General features: G+C 34.9%; 2 protein-coding genes across 5 annotated transcripts in view; one reads left to right on the forward strand and one right to left on the reverse strand.

The window, feature by feature from the left end:
• Window positions 1–13,032, forward strand: LOC129806898 (DNA topoisomerase 3-beta). Its single transcript, XM_055855740.1, has 4 exons — window positions 1–52; window positions 5,154–5,319; window positions 5,386–7,469; window positions 12,533–13,032. The coding sequence occupies exons 2-4, from the start codon at window positions 5,229–5,231 to the stop codon at window positions 12,917–12,919; spliced, it is 2,562 nt and encodes an 853-aa protein (XP_055711715.1). The 5' UTR covers window positions 1–52; window positions 5,154–5,228; the 3' UTR covers window positions 12,920–13,032.
• The window catches only part of LOC129806900 (AMP deaminase 2), a 23,797-nt gene continuing 10,643 nt past the window's right edge, over window positions 12,944–26,097 (reverse strand). For 2 of the 4 annotated variants that reach the window (XM_055855744.1, XM_055855743.1), the window contains exons 3-7: window positions 25,762–26,063; window positions 21,384–21,410; window positions 20,331–20,664; window positions 16,549–17,334; window positions 12,944–13,922 (exon numbers count right to left, since the gene is read on the reverse strand). In XM_055855744.1, coding sequence (XP_055711719.1) covers window positions 13,355–13,922; window positions 16,549–17,334; window positions 20,331–20,664; window positions 21,384–21,410; window positions 25,762–26,063 — 2,017 coding nt within the window. In that variant the 3' untranslated portion in view covers window positions 12,944–13,354. The remainder of the gene's footprint in view (window positions 13,923–16,548; window positions 17,335–20,330; window positions 20,665–21,383; window positions 21,411–25,761; window positions 26,064–26,097) is intronic. The other 2 variants (XM_055855746.1, XM_055855745.1) reach the window with 1 other exon arrangement.

Genomic DNA, 26,097 nt, shown 5'->3' on the forward strand with positions numbered 1-26,097 from the left:
ATAACAGTTTTGTCGGATTTGACATCACCGGGTTTGTTTTGATTTTCACGAGGCGTCGCAAGGGGTGTCAGTGGAAACCATATTGGATTGGCGTGGAAAAAATTTTTGAGTGAAGAAAACCGAATAATAAGTGAAATAAGTGAAGTGGTGATTTAAAAACAGTGATATAAGATATTTAAGTGATTGATTGATAAAAGAAGTAAAAAGAATTCAAGAAATAAAGCAGATTTGAAGCAGGATGACACAGATAAAGAAGAGCCAAACGACGGGGAAAGCTAAGGCTTTAAAGCAAAACGTTAAGAAAGATGACACGGGTGCTTCAGGCAGTGGAACAGGATTTCAGGGATTCCCTGAGATCCCGCCTAAGGCGCCAATACTAAGGGAGAGGCAAGAAAAATTGAAATACAGAACGAATGATGGGGGCCCTTTCGTGGTTATATTTCAGGGAAAAAACTTGCAAGCAATTGAACTGGGGAAAAAAATAACAAATATAATCACACACCACAAGATCGTAAAAATTATAATTGTTAACAAAAATAAGCTGAAACTCACAACTGCAGATGCCATCTCGGCCAACAACATCCTGAACAGCGATTCTTTCAGGGAGGTGGAGGGTCTCAAAGTATTTGTACCATCATTCTATATCTTTTCTGAAGGAGTCATTGCAAACGTAGATCAAAAATACCAACTGAAAGATCTACAAGAAAATGCAAGAGCAGAAAGCGAGATCGTGGAGGTAGAGAGACTGACCAGATGGGATGCTGCAAAGAAAAAAGTAGAAGCAACGGACAAACTGAAGATAACTTTCAGAGGAACGAAGCTTCCAAACAGCATGTCGATCTACGGGATAAATCTAAGGGTAACATATTTTATCCCAATGCCACTTTTCTGCAGGAAATGTCTATCTTACGGACATTTCAAGAAATACTGTACAGGTGAGGAAATCTGTGAGGGTTGTACGGAAAAACATGTCAGTGAAGAGGAAAGGAAGGATTGCGTCAAAGTTTGGTGTAAATTTTGCAAGAATGACGAACACAAGACACATGATAAGAACTGCAAAGAAAGGAAAAGACAGCAGACTATTAAGAGGATCATGACGATTCGTAAACTCACCTTCTGGGAAGCCCAAAAATACATGTTGGGAAATCAAGATGAAGCCGCAGAGATCGAGCAACAAGCGGAGAAGCAATCGGCGCTCTATGCTACAGTTGTAAAACTTAAAGAGCAAGAAGAAACCATTGAGAAACTGCGTTCGATGGTGGCCGAAATAAGGCAGAAAGTGTGCAATTCCGATACCAGAGGAAACGAAGACTTGGTAATTCGAGAAATTTTGGAAGTGTTGGAGGGGAATCTTAATATCCAATGATGAAAGTCCTCCAACTCAATTACAGAAGCCTAAAACATAATAAGGATCAGATTGAACACTTTGCAAACGAGAATGAATATGACGTATTAATCCTATCAGAAATTTGGATTAGTGAAAACAGGAAAATTAAAATTAAAAACTATAGCCTTGAAGCGAATTGCAGAGATAGCAATCATGGAGGAGTAGCAATAGCAATACATAAAAATATTGTCTACAAAAGTACTAAATTAAGTGAATTCTACCCAATTGAAGCTATAGAAGCCGAGATTGAAAATGAGAACCTATCATATACAATAATATCAATATACATTCCACCGAATATTAATAACAGTGATATAAAAAACCAATTTAAAAAAATAATAGATAAATACGACTCTAAAAATAATGTGATAATCGGAGGTGATATAAATGCTCATAATATACTATGGGAAGACGGTAGCAAAAATGATTCTAGAGGTTATATAATATCTGATTTAATAATAAATTCAAGCTTTATATGTCTCAATACGGGTGATTATACGTATCAAGTGCCAAACTCATGTAGAATAAGTGCAATAGATATAACGATTGTTTCAAGTAATCTAAGTGGTAAATTTGATTGGAGAGTACTACAAGAGCCACTAGGCTCAGATCACTTGCCAATTCAGATTGATAACAATGAGAAAAGACCACCAACAAATAACATAATAATCAATAAAAAAAATTTAAAAAAAGATATTGAAGAGCTTAACATTCGCGAAATATATGACTATGAACATTACGAGGAAAACTTAGAAAAATGCATTAAAAACAATTCAATTATAATCCCTAAAAACAATAAATACGTACCTAAACACTGGTGGAACGATAAGATTAAAAGACTTTGGTTAATAAAAAATGAAAAGCAAAAACTTAAACATAAACTTAAGACATTAGAATCGGAAATAGAGAGGCGGAAAGCAGAAAGTAGGTTAAAAATAGAAATAAAAAAAGCGAAGAAGCAATCTAAAATAGAATTCTTAAAATCTATAAATAGTGATATGAGTTCAAAGGATATCTGGAATAATATAAACAAATTAAATTTTTCAAAACATAAACAGAAATCTAAGTTATTCGAAAAAAAAGAAAACGCGGAAGAATTTCTTTCAAAAAATTTCAAAAGTGAAGAATTTAAAGAAATAAACATAAAAAAAATAGATAATGTTAGTAAACTATGCTCAGAAAATGAAGTCACGGAAGTCATCAAAAATAATAAAAATACAGCTCCCGGAGTAAATAAAATATCGAATAAAATTTTAAAAATGATACCAGAAAACCATTATCCTTTAATAACACAACACATTAATAAACTTTGGAAAAATCAAGAGGTCCCAGAATCATGGAAAAAAATACAAATAATTCCCGTAATAAAACCTGGAAAAGACAAAATGGAAATCAGCAGTTACAGACCTATCGCTTTGCTAGACGTCATGGGAAAATTAGTAAACACATTTGTAAAAAAAAATCTGGAAGAAGAATTAGAACTAAAAGAGGTTTTATCAGAAAATTGTTACGGTTTCCGAAAGGGAAAAGGTACCATGGATTATATAGCAAGTCTATTATCAAAGGTTCAGGAAGACAAAGCAGAAGGAAGGGTGACGATTGCTATAATCACAGACATATCGAAAGCCTTTGATCATGTAAAGATAGAGACGCTGATAGAAATTATGGAACAACACGAAATTAGTCAAGAAATCTCAAATTGGATACATCAATTACTAATCAATAGGGAATTGATAATGTCAACGGAAAAAGAACAAATTAGCATAATGACCAGTGAAGGAGTTCCACAGGGATGCAAGCTTAGCCCAACGTTGTTCAACATCTACACAACAGAAATACATGATCTCAACAATGAAGAATGCAGAGTATTGCAGTATGCGGATGATGTCACTCTAGTGGTTAGCGGAAATACATTGGAAAAAGCGTATGAAAAAGCAAATAACTATTTAAACCAACTAAAAAATATATTACATACCCTAAACTTAAAGCTAAATAACGAAAAGTGTAAACATATAATTTTTAACAAAAACGTAAGAAATAATTTAAACATATTAAAATTAGATAACAATAAAATTAAAGAAGTAAAAAGTGCTAAAATTTTAGGCTTAACAATTGATAAAAGATTAAACTTTAAAATACATATAAAAACTGTGAAAGAAAACATCCCACAATATTTAAACATACTGAAATATTTTAGTAGTAAAAGAGCTGGAGTTGATCCCTACATTTTACTAAACATTTACAAGTCAATTATAAAACAAAGAATAGTGTACGGTGCAATAGCCTTCTATAATAACAATAATTCGAACCAATACCATATACTGCAGACAATCAAAAACGAAGCCTTAAGAATAATATTGGGATATACTAAGTCAACCCCTATTACTACAATGTTAGCAGAAGCCGCAGAGTATCCAGTGGAATATGATTTAGAAAGAACAGTTGCCAAATTCCTTATTGGGAAACTAGCAGGGAATAGCAGGGAAGAAAAGGATAGCCTATTAAAAATTCCAAATTTTAAGCAGATTGCTGAGCACAACAAAAATATCCTGGAAACAGCAGTGGTCAAATACCCCACTAACCCACCTAAGAACCTGCACATATATGACAATATCAAAGGATTGGAAAAGATGAAAAAAGTACAAACTTCAAATGTGATTCTCAAAACCATAAGCCTAGAAACAATTAAAAAATTTGCGGATCACTTTGTTATATATACAGATGGATCTGATGATGGGGAAAACAGAGGTATAGGCATCATAATGCAAGATACAGGAGAAGAAATCAGCAAGAAAATTGAGGAGGAAATCTCCATTTGTACGGTGGAGACGATAGCCATCTTCCTGGCTATTAAATTTGCAATATCCATGGGAAAAGAAAAAATAGTGATATTTACTGATTCTCAAAGTGCGGCATTATCACTTCAGAATAAAAATAATACAAAATACTATGATACTCTGATTCACAAATTAGTAGATAACCATCCGGACAAACAAATCACAATTCAATGGATACCTGGTCACACAGGTATCATAGGGAATGAAAAAGCGGATGCAGCTGCCAGACGCGGGACAACGACAGATGCTGAAAAGATTAAAGTAACAATTCCAAAAGAAGAGAATATCAAGATAACTGAGAAAAGAATTTATAAAAAGTGGTGCCAAAAATTCAAGGAAATAACTAATGAAAAAGGAAAGTTTTACAGGGAAATAGTTGGGGAAGTTCCAAATAAAAAGCCATGGTTCAAGGGACAAAAGTTAAGTGCAGGAAAAATTAAAGTATTTAACCGCATTAGGAGTAACCATACATATAGTAAAAAGTTCTTGAAATTAATGAAACGTATTGAAAATGAAAATTGCGAGAAATGTAATGAACCAGAAGATGCGGAACATATAATAATTAAGTGCAGGGAGCATCATACAGAAAGAATTAAGTACGAGTTTTCTAAAATACAAAACTATAAAACAATTTGCAAAAATACTTCAGTTAAAAATATCAGTGAAATAACAAAATTCTTAAAAACAGTGAAGAAAGATATTTAAAATAGTATACTATAAAAAAAAAAAAAAAAATAAATAAATAAATAAAAATAGATAAAAAAAAAAAAGTTATAAATAAAATGACCGTTAAAAAAAAAAAATATATATAAAACACAAATTTAAACCAGAAGTGAAGTGAAAAGTGAAAGACGCAAACTTCAGGCTGTGTGGATGTTGACAGAACGTCCGGCCTAAAAAATTAAAAAGAAGAAGAAGAAGAAGAAGAGGCGTCGCAAATGCTGGAAAACCAGCATTTTCCAGCAATTTTGCAGCAGGAAATAAGTGAAAAGTGTGTGTGAATCATGAAGACTGTGTTGATGGTTGCTGAGAAGCCATCTCTGGCTGCTTCACTAGCTAATATTCTCTGCACGGGGAAGCTAAATACACGCAAAGGTTAGGTTTTCTTCATTGCGGAGACTTTCAGGGCGCTCCTCATGGTTTTTCCCTCTTCCTGGATAGGTTTAAACAATGCCTGCTCGATCCATGAGTGGCGGGGTACCTTTCGCGGTGAGTCAGTTGTATTTAAGATGACTTCTGTGTGTGGGCATGTGATGTCACTGGATTTCATTGGTAAGTACAATTCCTGGGATAAAGTGGATCCCATTGAGCTCTTTACGTGTCCAACGGAGAAGAAAGAAGCCACTCCGAAGCTCAAGATGCCGTACTTCCTGAGCCAGGAGGCCAGAGGATGCGATTACTTGGTACTGTGGCTGGATTGTGACAAAGAGGGTGAGAATATCTGCTTTGAAGTGATGAATGCCGTGTCCAAGAACATCAGGAATGTCTTTTCAAACACCGTGACATTCAGGGCGAGATTTTCTGCCATAACCGAAAAAGACATTCGGATGGCCATGAATAATCTCTCGCATCCGAATGAGAATGAAGCTAGAAGTGTTGATGCTAGGCAGGAATTGGATTTGAGGATTGGATGTGCTTTTACGCGGTTCCAGACCAAATTCTTCCAGGGCCGGTACAGTGACCTGGATTCCTCGTTAATCTCCTATGGTCCATGTCAGACGCCAACATTGGGATTTTGTGTCCAACGTCACGATGCTATTCAGATGTTCAAACCGGAGACTTTCTACTACTTGCAGGCGAGTGTGGGCAATCCGGAGGTGACACTGGAATGGTCTAGGGTGAGAGTGTTTGAAAAGGATATCGCTCAGTTGTTCCACAGTCGAATTAGGGATGCACGGGAGGCAATTGTGGACAGTGTCAAGACGAAGGATAGCGCCAAGACACGTCCTCAGGCCCTCAATACGGTGGAATTGATGAAAGCTGCAAGTTCGGGATTGGGCCTTGGCCCCCATACAGCCATGCAAATCGCCGAGAAGCTCTATACTCAGGGATTTATTAGCTATCCTCGCACAGAAACCACTCAATACTCTCCCAATTTCGATCTGCACGGGACAGTGAGGCTCTTCCAGAATTCCTCGGAATTCGGCGAAGAGGCCCGAGCTATCCTTGGAGATTTCAATCAACCCAGGAAGGGAGTTGATTGCGGAGATCATCCCCCAATCACTCCCATGAAGTGTGCAAATCGCGGGGATTTTGATTCAGACACCTGGCGCCTCTATGACTACATCTGTCGGCATTTCCTGGCCACGGTGTCCAGAGATCTCAAGTACAAGACCACCCATTCTAATCTCCGGATCGGAGAGGAACTTTTCTCAGTCACAACCAACGTTCTTGTTGATCCGGGATTCACAAAAGTTATGACCTGGCAGGCTTTTGGGAAGAATGAAAAATCTCCCTTTGTGGAGGGCGAAGTGGTTAAGGTGAATAGTGTCCGGATTGCTGAGAGTCAAACAGGTCCTCCGGACTATCTCACGGAATCCGAATTGATTGGCTTGATGGAACAACATGGAATTGGTACGGATGCCAGTATCCCAGTGCATATCAATAATATCAGTCAGAGGAATTATGTGACTGTAGGTTCAGGGAGGCGTCTAATCCCAACAACACTGGGCATCGTTCTGGTCCATGGATATCAGAAAATTGATCCGGAACTCGTCCTGCCCACCATGCGATCAGCCGTAGAGAAAATGCTGAATCTCATAGCTCAGGGATCGGCAAATTATCAAATGGTGCTCAATCATGCCCTGGAGATCTTCAAGATGAAATTTGTGTTCTTCGTGAAGAACATCGCTAACATGGATACTCTGTTTGAGGTCAGTTTCTCCTCGCTGGCGGACTCGGGGAAGTCTTTCTCGCGCTGTGGGAAGTGCAGAAGGTACATGAAGTACATCCAGATGAAACCAGCAAGATTGCACTGTTCAAATTGCGATGATACTTATGCTCTGCCCAATGGGGGCACCTTGAGGGTCTACAGAGAACTCAAGTGCCCCTTGGATGACTTTGAACTTGTGGCATTCTCCAGTGGAGTCAAGGGGAGATCGTATCCCCTCTGTCCCTACTGCTACAACAATAGTCCTTTTCCCGATATGCCACGCAACAGTGGATGCAATCAGTGTACTAATCCCACCTGCCCGCACTCCCTGACTTCTCTGGGCGTCTGCAGTTGTCACGAATGTAGCCGAGGGGTGAGTTAAACTTATTCTATGTGTGATTTTTAATGTGGAAAAAAGACGAAATTGATCTAAAAAGCCCAGATTAGCTTATAGTGTATGAGATTCTTTACAGGCGTCCTCGAAATGCGTGCAAATCGGAGTGTTTGCAATTCGAAATGCGTGAAAATTCGATTGTTAAATTTGTTTCAAAGGTAAAGAAATGTATAAAGCCAATTTTATTCTTTTCGATCGACAAGGACAGTTTAATCGATGCGATTCTTTACCCCCGAAATTCAATTCATAATCGAAATTTTAAGTATTTCGTGTTGCAAGCACCCCTATTTAAAAGAAATCTAAGGTTGCTTGTAAAGAATCTTAGCTACCATAAATTTATCTGGGGCTTATCACTGGTATTTCCTATTCTAAGTATTTTGACTACAGAGAAATAACAAGAGAAAAAACAGTTCATTGAAATCGGTTAATAAATAGAGTCCGGTAAATTTGGATAGAGTAAGGGTCAGGGTACATTGAAGTCGAGTTGGGTTTGAACGGATGGGACCCATCGTTTGAAAGGTCCCGATCTCATATACAATATATGCTAAAATTTCATAGAAATCGCTTGATAAACACCGAAAATGTGGTCCGGTCAAGACATTTTCGATTATAGCTCAGGCCAGGGAACATCGATGGAGATATGCGATACACCATTGGAAAGGTCTTGACCTCAGCTATAACATACTGATATTTAAAGAATTTTATCAAGAATTCGAAAATCATATTTCCCATTAATCGAAACTTTGATTAAATCGGATGAAGTAGGGTGTCGAAAAACTTGTAGTATATTGAACGATAGCTTTCCAAAACAACAAAATTTTTCAAATTCTTATAGGGTAAAGTGGTACAAGTTGGACAGTGGTACAAATTGGACAATGGTACAATTTGGGCAGGGCTTTTTGTCTTGATAAATTTAGTACTTCATTTTTATTTGTATATTTTTAATGCTTTAGTTTTTAATTTGGTTTCTTGTGCTTAAAAACAAATTTAGGACTGTATTTATCAAGAAAAAAGCCATGTCCAACATGTAACACTAATTCCAAATTATATCACTTTACCCTAATTAAAAAATTAGGGCCATTTGAAAATTAAGTTTTTGATTCCTTCTTAAAGCTCGTGTTGAGGGGCAGCTGGGGGGCTTACATTTTTTTAATAGATAGCTCTTAGGCTTAGCTATAACACTAAAATTTGATCGATGCCACAGGGGCTGAGTTAATGAAAAATCAAAATTTGGTAGCATTCCAATATTGCGGTGGGGGGGGGGGTGTTGGGTTGGATCTGACGTCACCTACACGGTAAAAAATTTCGGCACATATTTGTTCCAAAAATTACCTCGTCCACGGACACCAAAATTTTTGGAATAAATTTGTACCTTCTAGGAGAAACAAAAGGATACCCATTCTTAGTAACGAATTTGTTCCAATAAATAGCCCGTCTAGTTCTAGTATAAAATCGTATCCCTCATCTCTCACTAAGTCAGCCGTCACCAATGAAGCGAGGAGGACGACAAATCTATGGCAATTTTCGTGCTATACATGGTTTCACTTTTTTTAATTCGAGATTCCCTTCCCCTCCTACTGGCAGCACTCGCATATAATTTCGTCCGGTGGCAGCTAAAATCCCGAATGTTAAATCCCGAAAGGGATGAAATTATATCGCTCCTTAGAAATTACAAGGGGCCAACTCACTTTTTGGCGATTTTGAGGTTTTAATGCACTCCGACAGAGAATTTAATAAAATTTCAGATGATATGAGTCAATAAAATTCGTTATTATAGAAAAGTTTTTCAAAATTTTACTCTTTATGATTGCTTGCGCGGTTTGGTTTGAAGTCAAGGGGCACAAAATAGATTTATCGTTCAATTTTTTGTGAAACAAGGGACTAACTCAACCAAGTTGATCCCGTGTCATTCTAATTTCATGAAAATTTGCGCATCATTTAGAATGACAAAGAGCTAACTCATAAAAAACATATTTTGAAAGGTAAAAATTTATATGTTTCGATGTATATAATAATGCTCATACAAATAGAAAAGAATTAAATTGGTTTTATTAATATACTTAATTGAGATAATTATTTATACAAAGTTGAATCTTTCATGCTGTCTCCTGAAAAATGGCTCAGATTGAGTTCGCCCCTTGTAATTTCCAAGGAGCGATATGGAGGAAAATGTTTAGAATAATTTCACGAGACACAGAAGATTTCCCTTTGCCATCAGCAAGTGCAAATGCAATCGTGGGAGTAGCTATGACACTTTTAAAAATTCGGGATTTTGGCTTTCGGGATTTGGACCGAGACCCAATTTCGTCATGCACGCGTCTGTTATAAAACACTCTTAAATTGATTCTTATTTAATATTCCTTCCGAAAGCCACCGAAATCCATCTCGAAATCAATGGACACTGAGTGCTCTGAGCTCCTGGTACTCCCCATTAATTTGGAATCAGTGAACCTCAGTTGATCTGCGACAAGTTATGAGAATTACGATTTTTAGTCGTGCTGCGTCCTAATTATCTATAGTTTATTGTATTTTTCTCGTTCGTGGATGGTGAATAATATGTATTTTCTTGACCAGAGTGCCAGATTTTATTCTTGGCTGCTATATCGAATTTTTCCAAATTATATTAACTACAGTCGTTATTCTTCAATTACGTTAATTTAAACCCACTCCAGGATGAAAATTATGGAAAATCTTCTATCAAGTTTAAATATTTTGTAACCCTTATTACTATTACTGAATAGTAATAAATAGAACTCAGAGAGAGAAAGAGCAAGTATTGAGAAAACCTAGAAATGTTTTATAAAAGTAATGGAATTTTTTAAGAGAATTTCCGTCCGGATGCGGCAATACAATCTGATGAACTTTCAACCCAGTATATAAAAAATTTAACTCTTCTGCAGGGTTTTCGAAACGCTTCGCGAGACAAGAATAAAAATAATAATTCAAGAACGCAGATTTGGCTAACCTTAATTATCATTTTCACCTCTAAGAAAAGCACCTTTACTAGCTTGGAAGGTCTTTATTGAAAAGCTTTCCAAAAAGCCCAAAATCATTTAATTTGAATTAAAAATAGATTTATGGTATTTTTTTAAAGCAACGTTGCACAACTAATATTAACAATTTCAAAATAGATTTTTGGTGAAACTTTTGATGCTTTTGATCATCTTTTCTCAAAGAAACCTCCAATGTCGTCTTATAAAAGCTTTTTGGGAATATATTAAAGGTGCGGCAATTCAAAGGTGCCCACTTCTCCCTACGCAGGAAAAAAAATTTGTAAAATTGTTCGTAAATGTTTGTGAATTCTTACTGAGGACTTACGAAATGTTCGTAAATCGTATAAATTTCCTAAAACATTTATAAAAGTTTGTACTTTTTCACAAACATTGTTCGTAACATGATCAATTGACGATCATTTTTGGTTCTTTTACAAACATTTGTTCGTACACTTTTGTTTGTCTAAAAAATATTACGAACAAATGACGAAATTTTAAGAATAATTTATTATGAGTTTACGAACATAACAAAAATATTTAAAATAAAACCAATTATGCGGGTCAAGTGATTTTGTTATGCCCAACGCACAATAACTTTTGTTTTGTAAACATGTTTTTGACATTTCAATGAGAGTGAGTGAGAACTAGATCTAGTCACCTAGCTCACTCTCATAGGAAATTTTGAAAACATATTTACAAACAAAAGTTATTGTGCGCTGAGCATTATGCCCAACGCACAATAACTTTTGTTTGTAAATATGTTTTCAAAATTTCCTATGAGAGTGAGCAAGATGACTAGATCTAGGTCTCACTCACTCTAATAGAAATGTCAAAAACATGTTTACAAAACAAATGTTATTGTGCGCTGGGCATTACGAACAATGTTTGTGAAAAAAGTACAAACATTTACGAACTTTTTAGTAGATTATACGATTTTCGAGCAATTTGTAAGTTTCCAGTAGGAAATCACAAACATTTAAGAGCACTTTTACAAAATATTTTTTCTGTGTAGGGTGAGTGTGCCAAATTTGGCGCAAAGTCTCAAGTTTGAAATGTAATATTTTTAATAGAAATTGATTTTTTTTATTACTTCTTCTTGGATTACTTCTACTTGGAACCTTGTAGACAGTTTATCGTCTTTATTTTCTCTAAATTCATTCTTAATCATTTTTTAAGGGAATAAAAATGTAGACATAACATTAGTGCCCTATTTCGGCCACCTTCATTCTCATAGTTCCGTGCCCTCCCGGAATTCTTTCAATGTCTTTTTCAGATCATCGTGCTCGTCGAAGCGAAATTTTTTGTTATTTTTTGCATTGTATATTCTCTAAGAGTATGCAAAACATAAAAATTCATGGATATTCGAAGAACAAAAAATGTGGCCGAAATTGCAAGCTGGCCGAAATTTGGCACACTTTTCAAGCACAGTCAAAAGCCCTTTTGGTTTAAGAAATTTTTTTTGATACATTATTCTCGAGCTTAACACAATTTCATGCAAAAAAGCTGTACTCAGATCAGTGATGCTCTCCTCAGTGCTCGCATCGTAAAGTCGGGACTTATAAAGACAATAATGCCCAACGCACAGTAACTTTTGTTTAGTAAACATGTTTTTGACATTTCAATGAGAGTGAGTGAGATCTGTATCTACACTGAGAGAAATCCGAAAAAGTTAAAATAACATTCCGGAAATGTTAATTTAACCCTGCAGTATTGATCCAAAATCGGTGTAAATATTATGCTTTTTAAGTGTATTAGGGCTTAAAGCTACCCTTTTTCGTGTTAATTTTACCCTTATAAAGGTGTAAAATTAACATTAAAAAGTGTTAATCGCACCCTCTTTCTTTTCTCAGTGTAGTCATCTCGCGTCTCTCGAATTTTTAATAAGGTTTTAGAGAACTTCTCTGATCTATTTTTCGGTTTTTAATGGGTTAATTGTGACTTTAGGATTTAGTAAAATTATTTACGAATTGTTACATTTCGATAGTTCCGTTTATATTGCCATTATTAGAATGATGAAACGGAACCGTAAAACTTACCAATATTTTTCAGGTTCTCGTACTCGATTGTACTTCTGCACCAAAGTCCTGGAAGCTGGGCTGCAACAGTTGCGATGTCATCATCAATATCTTCAAGGACGCCAGCAAGGTCAGCGTTGAGGAAGAATTGTGCGAAGACTGCGGTGCCCAGATGCTCAGCGTGGTGTATAAGCAGGAGAGAACAAAGTTTAGGGATGGATCTGAGGAGAAAACTGGCTGTATCTTCTGCTCTGAGGACTTTCAGCGCCTCGTGGAGAAGCACCGTGCAGTTCATGCAAGAACCTCAGCTCCCAGTCGTCGAGGTCGCGGTGGTGGACGGGGAGGGGGGCGGGGAGGTGGTGGAGCCAGAGGAAAACCTCCAAAGGACAAAATGGCTCAACTGGCAGCGTACTTTGTGTGAGATTTTGCATCAGAGATATTTGCATTTATTTGCCACATCTTTATTCAAAGTTTGGGTGTGTGTAAACATTTTCTTCTCATCTAGTTTAAATACAATTTCTAACAACAGTGTAACAAGGGATTATAATTGATTAATAATGTGCCCTAGGATTTTCTTGTATTTAGTGTCCTACCTCCCCCAAATAGCTAAGTAGCACAACACAGATATATATGATAATATTTAAGGTAGGTATTCAGGGCCCAGAAATTGTTTTTTTTTTTATTTTTGCATCTGATCCTCCAGAGTCTCTGGAATTTCGTGCAAATATTTTTTTTGAAAAAAAAACATCCCTGGGCCCAGGATTATAGAGAGATTTGGAGAATAGCTCTTGGGGAAGTGTCAAAAGGCAGCTGTATTAGGGATAACAAATATATTACTTTATATATCGAGGGATTCTTACTGCCTCTTGCTCTTGCTGGTATTAAAGATATTCTTAAGTTCATCAGTGAGAGTTTCATAGCGGAAAGCCACACGAATGTCCGGAACATTGGTTCGTGTGACATCATTTCCAGCAACTCCCTCCTGGGTATAATTAGGTCCCAGCCAGTGTTGCTTCATCTTATGCGGGAAGCCACTCATGGACACACTATTCCTCGCCAATTCACTCATGTCACACGAGCTCAACTTCCACACTTGAGCTGCAATGCTGTACTCCTCCATGAGAGGTTCCTTGGTGAAGTGAAACTGCAGAGGATCGTCCGTACTGAGGGAGACACAGAGTCCACGGGCCAGGTACTCAGGCAGAGGATTGCGGTGATAGTTGAGGAAGAGGGAATTATTGGATAGAGGAGACATGGCAATGCCAATCTGAGCCAGATAGTACAGATACTGCAAGACAGGAACTTTTCTCAGCAGCAATCCATGGGAAATATTTTCAGCCATCATGAAGCCACAGACCAAATGCTGAACTGGTCCTGCTTCACCGCAATGGGGTCTCAGGACAAATGTATTCAGCCCTTGCTCTCTGAAAATAAAGGGAAAAGCAATGTCCAGTGTAAGACCCAGATAAACTTATGATCAGGAGGGTGACATTAGCTCTGAAAAATGCGACCGGTTTTAGTGTAATTTTTTCCCTGTTTTCGTACACACTTCGCGAGATATCTCCAAAACTACGTAGATTGCCAATTTGGGGTTTTCGGTTGCCTCTTCGTTATTAAATTGGCTTTTATTTTGTATTAGTATTTTTTGCTAATTCATTCTACAGTAGACTCTCACTCAATCGGCTCTTTTTCAATCGGGCGTCAAATTTTGGTGACAATTTTCACGCTTAATTATGAAGCTAATTCGCTCAAATTCGCTGTAGTTCTTCCTATTTTATCGTGATTCTTTATAATTGAGCGCTTTTTGTGGAATTTACAAAGGCTTTGACGTACAAATCTATCGACAAACCGGATGACATTTCGCCCCATATTCCCGATTGAGAGAGAGTCTACTGTACTCTGAAAAAAAAAAAGTTTTGTCAAATTAACAAGACAAGTTTGTAAAAAGGATGTTCTTCCATACAGAATATGGAAAAGTTTTGTCAAATCGGCGGTCAACTGGATCTTGTTAAAAGTTTGTGAAAAGGGTGTTTTTTCCATATAAAATGCAAGAAAAAGTTTTGTCAAATTGGTAAATAACATCCTTTTGACAAAATTTCAACAAAATCCATTTGTTCGTTTAACAAAACATTTTTTTCAGAGTACAATGACAGAAAACAGCTAATAAACTCAAAAGTTTTTTCAACGCGCTAGAAACATACGGGAAACATGGGAAATGTCATGCCCCTGCTTATGATAATTAAGATTCTTTATAGACGATCTCGGAAAACTTGCAAGTTTATGGTCTCTACACACTAGAGAATTTTATGTTCATATTGAAGAGTTTTTCCTACACAAGCGTTGGGGAAAATGCTTCAATATGGACATAAATTTCTCTAGTGTGTAGAGGCCATAGTGAGTCCATATCCATATTCGACTTTAATTGATTTTTGGGATAAAAAAAATTAAAATTAAATTAATTTAAAGTTACCCTTTTTCATGTTAATTTTACCATTAAAAAGGTGTAAAATTAACATTAAAAAATGTTGATATATTTTTACACCTAAAAAGTGTTAAAGTTACGAGGAAAAAAGTTAATCGCACCTTCTTTTTTTCTCAGCATTGGGAAAAAACGGGGGTGCGATTAACTTGTTTCCTTATGTTATAACTTTAACACTTTTCAGGTGTAAAAATATATCAACATTTTTTAATGTTAATTTTACACCTTTTTAAGGGTAAAATTAACATGAAAATGGGTAACTTTAACCCCTAATACACTTAAAAAGCATAATATTTACACCGATTTCGGATCAATACTGCAGGGTAAATTAAACATTTTAATGTTATTTTAACTTTTTCGGATTTCTCTCAGTGAGTGAATAAATGAAAAAGCTATAGGGGGAACTGGGGTAGTAGTAAACAGGGGTAGTTGTAAACACTGTGATTTTATCCAATAATTTTAAGACTCCAGAGGATAAAACCAATAAGCATTCATAGATACCATGGGGAGGTATGTCCACAGAAGAATTGGTCAATATAATCCTAATACTTTAAAAATAAAAATTATTTTTCCTGAAAATGTTGATATTTCGATTGTTTTGGTCATTTGGATTTCCACCTGGAAGTTAAAAATTGTGTAGAATAATCGAAATGAGGCAATATCAGTTCTTTCCTACATCTTTTAGGATTATATTAATGCATTTATACTAGAGAAATTGAGATTCTCATTATTTTAAAAGAATTAATAATTGGTCAGAAAACAGCATTTGGGGTAGATGTAAACAGGCAATTTGAATTTCACAAAATGAGTAGGTAAAAGAGCGGCAAATTGACCTGCATGCGAAATGTCTAAATTATTGACTACGAAAAATATTGGTGGCGTTGTGTTCAATAAGAAGTCAAATGATGTCAAAATATGAGGAAAATCCATTAAAAAATGTCTTTGATTTGCATGCTTTTAGTTTTTTGCTATTTTAATTATTCTTTGTAAAAAGTGTCGTGATTTTTTGAAAAGTATACAGTCTTTATATAATCTCTTAAGTAATTAAAATAATCAAAAGTGGTGCAAAGTTAATTTCAAGGTTGGAAAAAAGAGTGTTTACATCCTCCCCAGAAAGTGTTTACTTCTACCCCAGGTATTTTATGAAAAGAGAAAAATGCATAGTGACATAAATTTTATTTTTATGGAAAACTCAATTGTTTTCCAGCATCCGCATTACCCTCGATGTATTGCCTATGCCCAAGGGTAAAACATGAGCTAAGAAAGATTTTCCAAAAAATCACTGTGTGCTCGGAAAATCACCTCAAATTCGCATCTATCGAAAATGTTTTCATGTGCCCCAGTCTCCCCTATATAGGAGAAAATATTAAAGTTTAACTCTTGCATCTTTAAATTAAGTTTAATTTCTTTTTGATCATTTCAAACCCGATAAAAATCTATTTCTCGTAGATTATTACAAACTAAGGATATCCAAATCTAGAAAAGTTTTTGTGATGTCGATTAAAATTAAAGTAAAATTGGCTTATTGCATTATTACGGTTTAGGGGAAAAAAGCTAATCAAATGACTTACCTTCTGAAGTGATTCAGCACGGTCATATTGGCATACATGTAGTACAGGTAGTAAGCATAAGGAGGATTATCCTCATCATTCCACTGCTCAGGTTCTGGGATGTCATAATCCAGAAGAGGATTCTCTGGCTTTGACTCATCATCTACTGAGTCAAACCCAATCACATACTGCAGGAATTTATGGAGTTCTGGATGATCCTCAGGGTTATTGGTCACCTCAAACAAAGGTGCATAAATATTGTCGAGAATCTCCTGGAATGACGTCATCAGTTTGTTTGTCTTGAAGATGTCAAAAAGTCTGGGAATCTGAATGAGCCAGCGAATATTGTCCGAATAAACATTCGAATTGATGGCCCATTTTGCCAATTTATCCCATTCATCCCTAGACTTTCCATAAATTGACAATCTCAACTCAGCATTTTGATACTTTGATTCTTCCAAATCACTAGCCACTTCCTTAATGATCTGCGCAAAGTACTTGCCATTGAGATAGTTGTCCGTTTTGAGAAACACTTCGCGCAATCTTGACTCGCCGATGGGATTGTATTTGGCATTAAATTTATCAAAACGATGGAAAGTATTGCGATCCGCATGGACATCCAGCATGTCCACAGTGAGATCGTAAGTGGTCAGATTCATTGACTGGAACACCTGTTGCAGTGTCATCGGTTGACCCTTTGTCACGGTTACGACCTCATCGGCATTGGTCTTGAGGGTCTTCTTGATAAAACGCAGCAGATGCTTTTGGTTCATGCACGAAGCAGCATGGATATGAGTATCGACTTTTCTGCAAACAAAATAACCATTATATTTTATTACCTCTAGAGCAATCTTAATTTTATTGCTCGAACACCACAGAGAGAGCAGTACATATAATCCCTCGATTTTAGACCCTCTTACACTCTAAGGGGTCGTATCTTGGTAGAATCGGTAGAATATTTGAAAGCTGAACTTTGGAGTTTTTTTTTGACATTAGGGTGCTTGCTTGTCTGTCCGTTTGTGCATCTGTTCGGTCGTTACCACGTCTACAGGCCAAACGTTTAGAGATAGAGACTTGGGACCTTCGGGAGACCCCCCATAAGTCAACCCTTGGACCTTTAACATGCCTTTCATTTTCCTTCCCCCTAACCCTTCCCCTAAAAAACCATGTTTTTTTTTGGGATTTCTCGAAAACGCATCATGCATTTTTTTTCATTTTTAGATATGTTTAGTTAGAGATTACCTGTAGGGGAATTCTGTAACAGTATAACAATGTCATATGACAAATTTAAATTTTTTAATGTGGTAAATTAGGAAGAAATAATCGTAAATCCGATTAATATCAATTACTAAAGGCTTCATAAATCTCCTTGGAATAACTATTTGATGCTCACTGGGCTTTAATGTTGTCCTGCTCTTCAATTTACTACAAAAAATTTGTCATATGACATTGTCATACTGTTACAGAATTTCCCTACTGGAGGAACATTTCGTCCTTATACCGTTGAATAATTCGTATTAACGATTTTCAAAGCCAAAGGTTTAAAAGGCTCTGGCGAGCGAATTTATCAACCGAATGGATCTTGTTTGTACTCGTTGGAAAGGTTTTGGATTTTCTGATTAAAGTGAATCGAGTTCAATCGGTTCTGAGTAGGTAATAAACCAGTTTATAATCGATAACTAATTTTCATCCGCCAATTCAATTTGATTACTCCTAAATTATTTTGGGAAATGTTTTGAGTGATTTATAAATCAGTTCAAATCGGTTGTGAACCGGTAATGAACCTGTTATGAACCGATACGTAATTTTCGTGCGGAAAAAATTCAAATCTATTACGGGAAACTGGGTCATTACAGAACACTAATTTTTATTTCTAAACTACTTGGACTATCTCAACCATTTCTTCAGTGGACAAGCATCCCTATAGTACATATAAATTCCTAAAGGTCTCGTTCTTTAAAGTCTAATTTAAATTTTATTAAAGTCTAAGTTTAAAGTCTCTTTAAAGTTGCCTCAGTTTCCCCTACTCTTACAACTATTTTGGGGGATTTTTTTAGTGATTTACGAATCAGTTTAAATCGGTTATGGAGCGGTAAATAATAAATAATGAAGGAATAGTTTGGAGATATAACATCTCATGCCCTAGAGACACTCACGACTTAACCCTTTAACGACGAGACACTTTAAAAAAATTTAATTTAACTCAATTTAATAAAAATTAAATTGAGAAATATAATCAATGATAAGTCTTACACTTAACCTTGTAAAGTCCAACAGAGTCTGATTCGTTGTATTTTGTGCTTTTATGAACGATAGGGACAAAAATAGCCCAAAAATTTAAGTATTTTTTCTGACAATACCAATGAATAATATTTTTCGCTTTAATAATGAAAAATATTACGTATTAGTATTGTAGTTTTTATTGCCAAAAGAGTTTTGCTTAAAAAAATTGAGAGGTATAAAAAATAAATAAAATCAATTATGAATTTGAGAATTTCAAATTTCGCCATTTTTGAGCTTAAATATTTACTACATAGAAAATAGAGACATGCAAAAAATATTCTAGATTCCTTCAACCTTCTACTTTATAATTATGTACAGACATAAGAAAAAAATATCTTTGGGTAGTCAGGAAAAATTATTTTCTTTATGGGACACCAGTGTTCTAATCGTCCTTAAAGGGTTAAGCCGAGATACAGCTAACTTTGACTAAATTCCCATCAGTTTAACACTAAATAATCCGTTCCTCCGCTTAAGCTGAGCTGAGACACGGATTAGTCATAAATTGAAAATGTAGTCTAATCATTATTTTGATTATAATAACGTTAAAAAACGTCTCTTGGCTTAAGTCGTAAGTGTGTCTAGAGCATAAGTCACGAATTCAAGCACTTTGCAAAGCCTGGGACGCTTTGCCACCCCCTTTACTGCTCGAACTCCACGGAGAGAGCAGAATATATAAATCCCTCGATTTTTTCACCTCCCCCCAAATTTCCACCTTCCATCCCCCAAAGACCAATTTTCTTAACAATTCTTCGCGTTTTAGGTGATTTCTGAGTGAGAAATGTCACGCTGTTTGTATGTCCGGCCGGCAGCCGTCAGCTCTAGAGGACAAACGGTTAGAGATAGCGACTTGGGACCCTTGGGAGACTCCCCATAAGTGAACCTTTAACATACTCCTCAATTTCCCTCACCTTATCCCTTCCCCCCCAAAACCATGATTTTTGGGATTTGTGGAAAACGCGTAGTGAGTTTTTTTTCATTTTTGGATATGTTTTAGAAATTACCCAGGCGGACAATTGAGCATGTGTAAAAATACTGTTGAACCATTTTTATAATAACGGTTTATAATAACTAATAACAGTTTTTCAAAGCCAAAAATTAAAGAAAAGTCTAGAGAGCGCATTTATCAGGCGAATGGGATCATGTTTAAGCTCGTTGGAAAGGTCTAGGAATTTCCGACTAAATTGAACCGGTATCAATTGATTTTGAACCAGTAATGACCCGTTTCATAATCGATAAGTATTATTTGAAATTTAATTATATTAGTCTTGTGATTTTGGGCAATGTTTTGAGTGAGTTATAAATCCGTTCAAATCAGTCGTGAACCGGTTATAAACCAAAAACTAATTTTGTCCGAAAATAAATTTTATTACTCTATTATTTTATTTTTTTCGTGGAATCTTTCAAGTAATTTTCAAATGAAATATAGGCGGGAATCGGCGCGATCCTCTCCTATGTGATTTTTGCAGGGTATTTTATTTGCAAAATAAACTTTATTTGGTTATTAAAATAAAATGACTAACCTTATATTATAGAAATCTCGATGGGGAACAGCTTTCTGGGAGGCCAGCTCTCTCAGCTCATTCAAGAGCACATGAAGCTGAAATTTAGAGTAGAGATAGCTCAATCGACGATAGCAAAATGATTTGAGAGGTCCATCGGCGATCATGGCACACATTGTCTGCATATCCTGAATGAATTCGGGTAGTTTAGGGTAGACATAGTCAAGATTCTGGGTGCATTCGGGATCACGAAAGAGATTAAATACTCCATTGACAGCCTTAATGGTGTACCCCTTGGCCGGTGGCACCTCAATGGCCCAGGGATCAGAAGAGGGTATTGCGTGAACTGGATGATCTGTCAGCACATGCACCAGAAATTCAAAAAATCCGGATAAGACATTAAAATTCCTCGTAAGAAATGTGTATATATAATCTTTTAGCATAAATGCCAAAATCACACTCTTTAGATTTTTTTTTACAATAACCCATTTCCAACAAATAAAATCCTCACTACAAGAGATAAATGCTAAAAAGAAGTGAACAGTATAACACTTCACTACGTGATGCTAATTAAGCGTAACATTTTTTCTTCTGGTTCTGTCCAATTTTTTTTTTTCATTTCACACGAAATCTCATCCAGCAAATATTTAGGTCACGTCTTAGTGTGATTTGTGCCTCCATCCTTTCACACATTAAATTTTTTGATCTTTTTTCTTCCATCCAAAATCTGTCTCCACCAAAATAATACAGAAACAAAGAAGTTAAAAGGCTCAATTCCCTCGTCAAAGGCAAACAGTGTCAACTGTGAATGAGGTACATAATGATAACAAAAAAAAAAAACGAAATTTACAACAGAAAAATCAGTGTTATTTACTCTGTAAATTGCAAATGTGACCTTGTGTGATTTTATTTTATGGGAGAGACTCAAAAAAAAAGACTGGAGTGTACGAAAAAAAATTAAAGTGTAATTTTTTAAAATAAAAAAAAATCAAAAGCACTCTCCATGAAGAATGAATGTTACAAAAATATAAATAAAAGTAGAGATAGAAGAAAGTCTGATGAAGGCGAGTTTACCTGTTAACTCTTGATGGTTCTGTTGAACTAAACCCCCAAATTATTTCATATTTTTTTTCAACATGAAAATAAAATAAACTCAATATAAATTCAGTGTTGTTTTAAATAGTTTAACAAAAAGAAAAATATATCCACCCTCTTGATTCACTTTTCTCTCTATGTACAAAAAACACAGTAAAAGGAAGGACTATGTACAGGGGATGAAGAATTTTTTTCAAAAATTTCCAGAAGTATGTTCGGCCCAAAATTTCCAAAGAAAAAAATAAACTTTCAGGAGGTTTATAAAGTTCTTCTTCCAAGAAGACACAAAATTCATTTCTGTTTTGATAAAGGACATTCCTCTTGATAAAAAGAAAATCATGCTTCATCCTAAATCTAGAATTAAAGAACATCAAGTCGTGGAAATCAGTGAAAAAAAAATTATTCAAGGATTTCGCATTTTACTAATGTCGCAATTAGGCAACATCACGGAGCATTATTCTTTTGCTTTATTGAGAAAAATATACCCTATCGGTTTTCTCAGATCCTAAAGAAGAAGCTATATGTTAATTAGGAGAATTTATCCAAATGTAATGCACTTAACAATACTGGAGCTTTTAGAAATATATTTAGGCCAAACTCCCTTTTGAAGTTTTTACCAAAGAAATTAGGGGAAACTGAGGCACCACCAAATACGGGGTAGCACCAAACACTAATTTTTATTTCTAAACTATTTGGACTTGGACTATCTTGACCATTTCTTCAGTGGACAAGCATCCATATAATGCCTAAAAATTTCTATAAGTCTTGTTCTCTGAAGTCGAATATCCTATTAAAAAATTGCAAAATTGGTGCTACCCCGTGTTTGGTGGTGCCCAAGTTTCCCCTAATATTAATTTGATTATCAATAAAATTGGAATCGAATTAACAATAAGAAATATACGATGCATTTTTTAAGACTCGCAACTCAAAAACAAAAATTCGTCAAAATTTTTAATCAAGCCATTTCTTACCAAGATCCAAATTTCCATAATTTATTCTTATTTATTTTAATATTAAGGGGAAGTGGGGCACCTTTGAATTAGGGAGGCTTTGAAATTGAGCTTTTCTCTCCTATTTTTAAATGAAACAGGATAATTTAGTTCAACAAACCAATTACGAATCTAAATTGCATCATGATATAGGATAGGAAATGGACAAAAAGGCCCAATTTCAAAGCTGCCCCAATTCAAAGGTACCCCACTTCCCCCTATGACTTCTTCAGGATATTCAATTTTAGGTTATAAGAGAATCACGATATGAAGCCTTTGGAAGCTATTTTTAAGTCGGTTGGTACGATTTCTCATAAAGTAATTTCATTAAATTCGATTCAACGATTTTATTTAAATTTTGCACATTTCTGCGGACCAACTTATTCCTTTGATCACAATTTCTCTTACGAGACAAAAAAAACGTATGGTGTTTTTACGCGAATAATTGTTAATTTTTTTGTATAAAACTTTGCTAAAAGAAAATTAATTTTTTTTTTATTTCAATTAAGTTTATCATGAATTATCTTAACTTAACCCTCTAACGGGTAAGACCGCCTCCAGGCGGTCTTCACAAAAATCACATTTACAACGACAATAAAGGTTTTATTTATTTAAAAGTGCTATAGTGTCCTCGGTAATAGTCTTATACACATCTTTTGAAAGTTTGAACTCATTTTGACTCTTTGTTTTGTTGCTATTCCCAGTTTTGTGTGAAAGGTCAGAGAAAAAGCAACAAAAAATATTTGTGCAAAAAAACTCATTTCCAATTTCCATAAAAATACCGATTTAAAGTTATCTGACTAAAATAAATTTATTTTTTACTGAAAGATGTGTCATTCTACTTTGTATATTTTATTTAAAAAATTTGAAAAAACTAAAAATGTGAATATTAGAAGCAATAAGAGTTTCAAAAAATTTTTATATTCTTTCACCTAGCGCCTAAACTAAAAGAGACAATGAAGAATGAATGGTTTTTTCGACTTTATTGGATCATAATGTTATCCTAGAAAACATTGCTTTAGAACTTTTTTTCGCATATTAAAGAAAACACCGTTAGAGGGTTAAAGATATTACCGTAGGCGCCGTCCGGCTAATAAAACAAAAGGGGTTTTCATCGTTTTCATGCATTTCTCGATTAAGATACCCCTCTTGGTTCTCTTTTTTTATCTATTAATCACTAGACTCAGAAAAATAATCGAGTAAAACTTACTCAAATCGATGTTGAATTAACTCGTTTTCGTTGTGATTTTCGATTAACAATATAGAGTTGATTTTACTTCTATTTAGTTGTAATATTCGGAAGAGTTGTTTTAAACTTTTTTTCCTAAAATTTACATGACGAAAGAGTGTAAATAACTCTTTTTAAGACTGAAAATAACTCGTTTTAAGAGTTAAAATAACTCGTTTCAAGAGTTAAAAAAAATCTGTTTTTAGAGTTAAAATAACTCTTTCAAATCCCAAAATGGATATATTCTGCATTTTTATGTTTTTTTTTTATTTTATCATTTTCTTTATTAATATTTTCTTGGCCTCAAAAGTTCCGTATGTTCCGAGCGAAATATCACGTATTATGCACCCACATGTCTTTATGAAACACTGTTAGGCATATTTCTAGTTGATGTTCCATATCGCTCCTTGGAAATTACAAGGGGTCAACTCACTTTTTTGCGATTTTGAGATTCTAATGCACTTAGAATGACAATTTAATAAATTTTCAGATGATATAAGTTATTAAATTTCGTTATTAGAAAAGTTTTTCAAAATTTTAAGCTTTTTGATTACTTGCATAATTTTGTTTGAAGTAAAGGGGCACAAAACATATTCATCGTTCACATTTTTGTGAAACAGGGGACTAACTCAAGCAAGTTGATCCCTTGTCATTCTAATTTTAGCAAAATTTGCACATAATTTAGAACGACAAGGAGCTAACTCATTAAAAAACATATTTTGAAAAGTAAAAATATAAAAGTTTCGATGTTTATATTAGTGCTCATGCAAATAGAAAAGAAATAAATTGTTTTTGTTCAGTCATTAAATTGAGATACTTATTTACACTAAGTTGAATATTTCATGCTGTCTCCTGAAAAATAGCCAAAAATTAGTTAGCCCCTTGTAATTTCCAAGGAGCGATATGAACTTTGTCACACGAAAATCTTCTTGACTGAAGTATATTCTTAAAACGAAAACACTTAAGCATATACTTCAGTCGAGATGATATTTTACATCGAAAAAGAGTAATAATTACATCAATATCCGGCAAATTAATTCAACTCGCACGAAGAGTTGTTTCAACTCTATTTACTAAAATTTACAACGAAAAAGAGTAACAATTACAGTGCCCGCTTTCTAATCCGGATCGCCGTAATCCGGACGAGTTATCGACGGTTACATTTAAAATCATTTTTAGGTTATGTATGCACGAGTATTCAGCAATTAATATGAATTATCCTGCGAGGTTTTTGTTTAATAAATGAAGTATAATAGCATAGAATTCTCTAATTATGTATTTTTAATCTTCTTTAAAACTTTTATTCTAGTTCTAGAGAAAAAAAACCTTGTATTACATTTTCGAGACGTTGAATAAATTCAAAAAAATCATCCGGATTACGAAGCGGACATCTGTCATATTGTCTCCCAATCATCCGGATTACAAAGCGGGCACTGTACATCGATATTCGTGGAGTTAATTCAACTCTACCATAGAGTTGTTCTAACTTTTTAGGTTTTTTCTTAGTGTATTGAAGGGGTTAAAGATATCTAGCACTTTAAATTAAAAGATCTCAGTTGGAGAATACAAATCTACACTTAAAGGCCGATTTAAACATTTGAAGTACAAAATATATCTCAGAATTGAAGAGTCAGTTGGAGATAACATTTACAAGGAGTATGAAGTAAATGAGACTGTAAAGAATCTCAGTTAAATTATAAGGAAGGCTCATTCAAATGGTCATATTCTACTTCTATTAAATCTCAATAAAAGCTCCAGTAAAATATTGCCGCAGTTTAGCCAGTTTTTTTATGATTTCAAGATATTTTTCAAGAAGACTTGAAACTCTATTAATACCAATGGCTAAAAATATTTTTTCAACGTTTTTTTTTAAATATCTTCAGTTAAAAAGAATTAGATTCAGCTTTAAAAAATTAAAATTAGCTTTTAAAATTAAATTAAATTTCCTCATAAGAATTTTATGTTTTTCCGTTTTCTTTTTTAAAAAAAGGACCAAAATTTATCAGTGAAAATGTTGATCTGAATTTTGAATTCGAGAAAATATTTCAGTTGATTAAAAAAATCTTTTAATGGCGCGCAAAATGAGAAATCCTTTTGCTAAATTGACACACAAATAATTAACATAATATGACTTAAATACCTGCAATTGTCTTCCTTTCTTCGTGGAGCACAAGGTGTCCCTTAGTTTCGCAATAACTCGACAGAGTCACTGGAAAGGCTTGATTGGACCAATTCATGTATCTCTGCCTCATATTGATGGCCTCAATGATCAGCTTGGATGCATGCTCGAGATCTTCCAGCGGAACACCACTGGTGTCCTCACCAGAAATTGAGACTCGTTGAAAATTTGTTACTAAATCAGCTGCACTGTCCGTGACAGTTTGGCATGATTCTCTCTTTGTGGTGACCTCCGATGGGACACTATGCTTATCCTCCATGGCCCTGATATAATCAAATTCAGTCACTGTGGGATGTT

The sequence above is a fragment of the Phlebotomus papatasi genome, chromosome 3 (assembly GCF_024763615.1).
Source record: "Phlebotomus papatasi isolate M1 chromosome 3, Ppap_2.1, whole genome shotgun sequence".
Lineage (NCBI taxonomy): Eukaryota > Metazoa > Arthropoda > Insecta > Diptera > Psychodidae > Phlebotomus > Phlebotomus papatasi.

Excerpts from the sequence above, each read along its gene's own strand:
- LOC129806898 (XM_055855740.1), top strand. The coding sequence starts at position 5,229 with ATGAAGACTGTGTTGATGGTTGCTGAGAAGCCATCTCTGGCTGCTTCA. Across the intron at positions 5,320-5,385 it reads GAAGCTAAATACACGCAAAG|GTTTAAACAATGCCTGCTCG; the intron begins GTTAGGTTTTCT and ends CTTCCTGGATAG. Across the intron at positions 7,470-12,532 it reads GTCACGAATGTAGCCGAGGG|GTTCTCGTACTCGATTGTAC; the intron begins GTGAGTTAAACT and ends AATATTTTTCAG.